This window comes from Microtus ochrogaster, linkage group LG9 (genome assembly GCF_000317375.1).
Source record: "Microtus ochrogaster isolate Prairie Vole_2 linkage group LG9, MicOch1.0, whole genome shotgun sequence".
Classification (NCBI taxonomy): domain Eukaryota; kingdom Metazoa; phylum Chordata; class Mammalia; order Rodentia; family Cricetidae; genus Microtus; species Microtus ochrogaster.
Genome location: NC_022034.1, coordinates 3,647,736 through 3,655,570, shown reverse-complemented (window position 1 = coordinate 3,655,570; position 7,835 = coordinate 3,647,736). Strand labels below are relative to the sequence as shown.

The following is a 7,835-nucleotide window of genomic DNA, read 5'->3' as shown; positions in this document are numbered from 1 at the left end:
AAAAAAAAAAAAAAAAAATCAGGTTCTGCCTTGAAACAATGTTTTAAAAACTCATATCCGCCTGGCTATTACTAAAAAATCAAGTTCTGCCTTGAAACAATGCTTTAAAAACTCATATCCGCCTGGCTATTACTAAAAGGGATGAAGACCCATAATTTGTTTATATGCAGGAAACAGAAGCCATACCATGGCCAAAAGTGACAAGAAAGCCACCAGGGAAGGAAAGCAGTGGGCAGGTGCGCAGCACAGGGACGGAGTGAGCTCAACGAGCTCACTCCTCAGCTCAGAGCTAACGGAAGAGGCTGAGTCAGGGGCTTTTTTCTTCTACCTTGTACCCAGGAACTGACTTGGACAGTACAGAGCGTTTGGAGCCATCTTTTCTTGGAGTGGCCACTTTGTCTTTTGATTTCTGTCTTCCTTGGAAGGCGTCCTCCTGGCTGTCAGGGGGGCTGTCCCCTTCAGACACATTGCCTGAGGAGCTGTCCTGTAGCAAAACAAGTAAAAACAAAGGTTCCTTGGAATTAAGACCAAGTTGAGTCTCAGGTTTTTGTTTTGTTTGTTTCAAAACAGGGTTTCACTGTGTAGTTCTGGCTATCCTGGTACTCACTCTGTAGACCAGGCTGGCCTCGAACTCGCCTGTTTCGCCTCCTGTGCCGGATGGGATTAAAGGTGTGGGCCACCACCACCCACCAAGTCTCAATTGTTTAAGTGACAGAAAACATTTTTTGAAGTTTTAAAAAGTTTTATCCAATGAAAAATATAAAGATGGTTCTAAGAAATTTATTTCTAATAAGAGTTTTTTAAAGGCCACGTTATTTCTATTAGCAAGTATCCTAGTCAACTCTGTTTTCTGATTTAAGTCAGCACAAATGGAATTACTGACTTCACTACTATATTATACACAAATGGAATTACTGACTTCACTACTATATTATACACAAACGGAATTACTGACTTCACTACTATATTATACACAAATGGACTTACTTCACTACTGTATTACATAGCTTCAGTATTTTTCATCCCACAGAATGCACTGTGTGTTTATATTTATAAATACTTACTTCTCCTCTGAGTGACAGAAGTCACTATCAAAGTCCTTCAGATACATAACCATGTTCACCCTGTAAAGATGCAAGGCCATGTCCCTACCTACAATAGTATGACATATTTTATTTGTTTCAAGGATAAGGCCTCAGTATCAGTTCATTTAATTCATTTTATAATTTAAGTTTTATACCAACTTTATATTCACATATAAATGTGAAAACTGAAGGGAAAAATCAAGCTGCCATAATCACCTGATAAATTCCCGCAATGGCTGAGCACGTGCTAACGTCTCCTCTCTGGCTTCTCGGTGCACTTAGGTTCTGCAGAAGCCCAGGCTCTCAGGCATACCCTAGATCCTCAGAATGTGCTTTCATCCTGACAGTGTAATCCACAAAAGTGTGCGCACATGTGATCATGCTGTATGCAGCAGTGTACACACCATCACATACAGATTGTGCATGTGGATCACATATGTGCTAATGTGCTTTTTGTCTAGTTGGTAAAGTACTACATGCATTTTCTCATATTCTTTGAACTGCATCTCTTTTGTGTAAATGTATCACCACTGTAGATAAAATTTCTAATTTCTATAACACTAAAATCAACTCTTTTTTTTCTCTATTTTCAAATTTTGCTCGTATCTAATGAAGTCCTTAGAATCAATTGTTAGCAAATTTCCAGGTCAAAATCTGTGGGAAAAAAAAATCTGGTTATACTGTCAAAATGCTTTCCTCAAATATGAGATTAATTTACATTCCTCAGAATGGTGTGATAAAACTGGGTTTGTCATTCCTAACTTCCAGAGTTCCTTTCCAGGACAGGACTTGGATAAGACCTTGTTTCAAGTACTACACAGGATTGAGTGTGTGTCAGAAGCTGTCGTAGACAAACACAATGCTCAATGCTGGCACATATTTGGGCTGGCTGCCATGTGGACGGAGTCACAGCCCCGACTCGCCTCAGAGCAAAACAAGGCATGGAGAAAAACAAAATACACAATACAACATATTAGTAAGCTAATGTTTTCCTACGGAAGCCTCAGGAAGCAAAAGGAGCAATGTGCTGGCCCAGCACAAGAAACACACATTTCTCTACGGCAGAAGATCAGAATATTTTGTTCAGTATTTTAATCTACATAAGCAGCAAGATGGATATAAGAATATTAATGTTCTATAAAACTGCCAACCTTGATCAAAATAGAAGGGTTTCAATACAAAACATGCCTAAAAGAGCAATGCTCAACCTGCTTACGTCAACAGACAGTAAACATTCATGGTGAAAACGTAGAAATACACACTTGTCCTGTTCAAAACAGTATGGTAAGAGAGTCCAACCTAACATCCAGGAATGCAGTCACAAGCTATCAAGGTCACCTGCCAAGGTCACAGCCCTACCGAGGTGCCTTTATTCTTCCGCTTCTCATCCCCTCGACCATCTTCGCCATCATCTGAATCACCGTCACTATCTAGTGCCGGGAGCTCTGGGTCCAGGGGCGGCTCATACAGGGCTGTGTTTAATGGCAAATACCGGAGCTCATCTGGTGAGTACCTAAATTTAGAAAAATCGCTTTCATTCTTCCTTTAATGTTAAGTAAGAAAAAAAAAAAAACACCACCCTTTAAGCTGTGAAATTAACCTTAAGCTTCTCACTTACAAATACCTGTCAAAAATGCAGAGGGAGAATGTTTTCATTTTGGTCATCAGGTGGAGATTAGTAATAAATTGTAGAAATCTGCATGTTTTCCCAACCAATCATGCAGCTGATCCTATCTAAATGTACTGTCTTTCCCTTTACCCTCAAAACAAGAAAAAGTAATAAATAAATGACTAATGTCTAACATGTCAACAGGCAGGAGTGACCAGGAGCCCCGTCACCTCAGTCATGTTCCCACGCCCTGCCCGAGCTGGGCCGTGTCTGCTCTGCATCCTTACACTCAGTTCCATCAAGTGCACAACATTTACAGGTCTCCTAGTCTGGTACCACACAGCCCTCCTGGCCTCAAGAGAGCTAGCTACTTCACCACGACAGAACCAAGAGAGTGGCAGAACACCACCAGATTTTTAGTAACTTCCAGATTAAAAAGAAAAAAAATTTCAGTTAAAATTTTGCACAGTTTAGACTATGGAACGGCAAGTCCAGTCCATGCTCTGCAGACAACAGGAAATGAGTGTCTGAGGAGGGCGTGCCCATGCCTGCCTGCACCCACTCTGCTCCTCTTATTACTGTCCAGTCTATTACACATTCCACTCTGCCCCGCATTTTGTGAGCACCACTTAAGTGAAGACTGGAGAGGAATCTGAAGCTGAACCTACCTGAGACTCTGATTTCAAAAGCTTCCCAATAATACCAAACTACTGGGCTACATGCCATACTCTGAGTACCAAGAAGCTACAGGACCTCAGGTACTTGTCTGTGACAAATTCAGTCAGGGCAGGAAGAGCCATGGGCACTCCAGACTTCATCAGCAGGTCTTCCATTTCAGATAGAATGGTGTTCTTTACACAGAACCCAAGATAAATGCAGACACAAATCCTACACATTTAGGAGGCTCTGAAACCAAATGTAACTGAAGTACTGAATACCTCTTATAATACTCCTGGAATTGTCCGGGGATGAGCGCCACTGGGTAAGAACTGACCTTTGTCCGGTCTGTGGGCAGCACTTTGTACTTTCCTTGAGGCACTTGGATAACCTGTGTTAACATCAGGAAACATGAAAACTGATTCCAACCTGGCAGCCATGTGTTCACTACATCTATGTCCCCATCCCACAGACGAGCTAGCAATTTAAGTGACACCTAACAGCCACCTCAGGGATGCTGGGCTTTCTGGCTGTCACACACCAGGCACACAGACTCTGAGGAAAGGTGCTATGTCGGCTCATCACACTCTTTCACAGAGTTGGAAACCTCTCTATAACTTAACTGCTCATTTCATGAATTGTGGGGATACTGGTCTAACGTCACAGGGCTCCCATCAAAACCAGAGACAAGCACAGTATGCTGCTCTACCACTCTTGGGACACAGGAATTAGGATACATAGCTACTGTTAGTCTTGCTCAGTAAATTCTCAATCATAAAGCAAAGAGATTTCAGGCAGGAGGGAGGGAGAGGGCAGGCAAATAGCATTACTCAATACATCATTAAAAATGGTGTCTTAACTTCTGTGAGAAAAGAACCTCAGCTAGCACCATAATAATAAATGATAATAATCATAAAGAAGTGAAGACCACTCTGCAGTAACAACCAAAGAGCCCCAGGCGCGACTGAACTGGGTCACCCTACATGCGTCTGTAAGTCAAAATACGCTCTTCTCTCTTCCATGCGTTCCCGGTTTAAGTTGCTGTTGAATTCAGCTGCTTTCTTGGCAGCTTTCTTAATGTACTCAGGCACTTTGCTGGCTTCGACTTTCTGAGTATTCTGTTGTTGCATTTGCTGAAGGAAAAACATTACAGTTAGAATCATAATTTTATAAAAATATTGTTTCCCCACCCCCTAAAACAGATGTCAGTGACCTCAAATCACTTACAGAATACTCTTTATAATGGTCTGTGATTCTCTGACGTTCCTTTTCTTGTAGAATAACTGAATATTCAGCATGTTTAGCTGGATATTCTTTAATCATTAGATCAATTACTTCATCACTGCGCAATGCTGTTAAACCTATTTTAGAACACCCCCCAAAAAGTAAAGAAAATCTTTTAAGGACAAGTCGACACAGGTACTGTTTCAAAACTGTTTCTCTTTCAAACTATTCTACACTAAAAAAAATACAATCATCAGAGAAAAATTACTCTTTATATAAAGTCAAGCAATCAAAACTAAAGGTTACCTTGTAAAGACAAATCAATTTTTCAACCAAATTGGATATCTTTTAAATTTTATGTAAATTATAAGAATATACTTAGAAATAATTGTGAAATAATTATAATGTATAAAAATGGTATAAGTCACTAATACAAGGATATATAAAATAATTATTTCTCAATATATATTTCCTAGTCTCCAAATCTCTATCAGAAATACAATCAATCACACTTCACACTCGCAGTCTACAAAGCGATGTAACTTTCACAACATGCAGCGTCAGATCTGCCCACTGCTGTGATGAATTTAACACTGAAAATTTAACAAGATTCGTCTTTTAAAAAGTAAGGATCTACGGGTTCAATCCCCAGCACTACAGAAAGATAAAGGTCTACACTTAGATACAAACCTAAGTTGTATTCATGTCAACAACTTAGCATTTAAATACTCTATTTTGTTAACTTTGCAAACACTTTAGGTCGATGCCCAGCACAAAGGACACACTAGCTGATTACCTAGTGTACACTGTGTCTCCGTAATGACGTTTAATTCTCTCAGGTAGAGTTTCTCCTTGTGAGATAAATCTCGTCGCTCTAAATCTCCAAAATCAGAACAAAAGGAATGTTAAAAACTACAACTATACATCTGAAAACTTTTAAAAATTTAAAAAACTATTTTAAAATACATTTCTTACTGCATATTCTAAGTATCATTAATATTGAGGTAACCACACCAAAAAATTCTTACAAATTATAGAAATAAACATTGAAAAACTAAAACTAAAATAATCCCAAGAAAAGTATGCATTTAATCACGCATGTCTCCCTACAATCCAGGTATGTCTTAGAGCTAACTAGCCTTGAGGTCATAACAGTAACAATCAAAAACCTTGGCTATAAAGTGATTTTTTTTTTCCCAAAACTAACCTCAAGTATTTAGGTATGATGGCATACACCTCTAATCTCAGTACTTATTCTGCCCTTAACTTGGTGGAACTAAATACATACTAACTATAGAGTCTGAGCTGCTGAGTTCTATGTAAATTAAATTCAGCAAGTGTATTTGCTTTTTAAGTATATAAAATAGAAATCATACTCAAGACTGGAATGAACGCCCTGTCTTGTCAGAAGTCAGATGTCATCCGTCATACACACCAAGCCTGAAGTACCTGGATATTTCCGCTTGAAGGAGGTCACACCCAGATATTCGCTGACTTGCTCCTGAAGCATATAGTACTCTCCTGTCTCATCAGGTGGCCATTTGTACTCTATTAAGTTTTCTGCTGGGTAGTAACTAAAGCTGAGACAGAAACACATATTATGCCTTACGTGTGGCACTTATTATATTTTAATCACATTTATAATTCAAATTATTTTCAAAACAATTTGAAGGATTGAAATTTATTTTTATTACTGCTATACTTATCAAGAAAATTACAAAATTATTAAAAATAATGATACAAAACTTCACATAAAAAAGTTCACTGAAAGTGGCAATTTCTATTCACGCCAAGAACCTGAGGCTAGAAAGAAGGCGCAGTTGTTAAGAGCACTCGCAGCTCTTGCAGAAGACAAGGTCCAGTTCCCAGTCGCATGTCAGGCAGCTCACAGCCACCTAGGACTCCAACTCCCGGAGAACTGTGTGATCGTCTGGTCTCTGCAGGTACACACACGTGCATGCACACATAAAGACACATCAATAAGAACACAGATTCCTAACACGTGTGCATGCACACATCAATAAGAACACAGACTCCTAACACATGTGCATGCACACATCAATAAGAACACAGACTCCTAACACGTGTGCATGCACTCATCAATAAGGACACAAGACTCCTAACACGTGTGCATGCACTCATCAATAAGGACACAAGACTCCTAACACGTGTGCATGCACTCATCAATAAGGACACAAGACTCCTTATTTAGGCTGGCCAAACCCTAACTTCTAGAGACCGAAGCACGGCAGCAACACCTCTCCAGTCTTTTTATTTTATATTCACCACAATTACTTCACATATATGAGGTACAACTTAGACTGATCCCTGTCTATTGCTGAATAAGTCACAAACAACTGAGAAAACAGAATCCCAAGGACCTCTTTCTCAGTGAGCTGAACAATAAGCGATAATTCCTTTCTTATGCTCTACAAACCCAGAAGCAAAAACCAGACCTCTTTTGGAAGTTCCAGTTCACTACATAAAACTGTGATCCTGAATCTCAAAGGGCACAGCGACTGCCTCCATCTGGACCCCAACTTCTACATGAGAGGCAGAAGTGCAACAGTGCAACAGTGTTTTATTGCATTTATTCTTGTTTTTAAGATTTATTTATTATATAAAGTCTTCTCCATTTATGCCTGCAGGCCAGAAGAGGACACCATATCTCATTACAGATGGTTGTGAGCCACCATGTGGGTGCTGGGAATTGAACTCGGGTCCTCCGGAAGAGGAGCCATTGCTCTTGACCTTTGAACCATCTCTCCAGCTCCTGCATTTATTCATTTAAAAAACAGCTTTCCATTTCTTTTTTGCTGTTATGGGACTTCTCTATGTATTCTGCACATTAATCCCTTTACGTGGCTTGTAAGTTTGTTTTCTGGCATCCTATGCCTCTTTTCCCCCTACAGTTGACAATGTCTATTTCCCTTTTTAGATTTTGATGCTAAGTTGTCTGTTATGTATCTTTTGTTTTTATCATTATCTCTAGTATCTTGCTAACTCAGGGTTTTCTAGGAAGTTTTTATATTTTGGAATGATTCCTTCTGAGCTACTTTTCGCATGTGAACATGATGGGAGATGAGGCTCCTTTCTATAACTATTTAGTGTTTATATTGTTTCCTAGCACCAGGTTTGGCAACAGGATCTCATGGTACACGCCTTTAATCTCAGCACTGTGACCTTGAGGCCAGCCTCCTCTGTGTGCTGAGTTCCAGGACAGCCAGAGCTACCTAGTAAGACTCCCTTGAAAAAAAAAA

At 39.6% G+C, this 7,835-nt stretch overlaps 1 protein-coding gene across 1 annotated transcript in view; it reads right to left on the bottom strand.

The window, feature by feature from the left end:
- Phf10 (PHD finger protein 10) overlaps positions 1-7,835 on the bottom strand; it is a 17,187-nt gene that overhangs the window by 5,136 nt on the left and 4,216 nt on the right. Inside the window, exons 3-9 of the mRNA XM_005363344.2 lie at positions 6,025-6,155; positions 5,372-5,455; positions 4,579-4,712; positions 4,335-4,484; positions 3,633-3,742; positions 2,445-2,598; positions 329-484 (exon numbers count right to left, since the gene is read on the bottom strand). Coding sequence (XP_005363401.1) covers positions 329-484; positions 2,445-2,598; positions 3,633-3,742; positions 4,335-4,484; positions 4,579-4,712; positions 5,372-5,455; positions 6,025-6,155 — 919 coding nt within the window. The remainder of the gene's footprint in view (positions 1-328; positions 485-2,444; positions 2,599-3,632; positions 3,743-4,334; positions 4,485-4,578; positions 4,713-5,371; positions 5,456-6,024; positions 6,156-7,835) is intronic.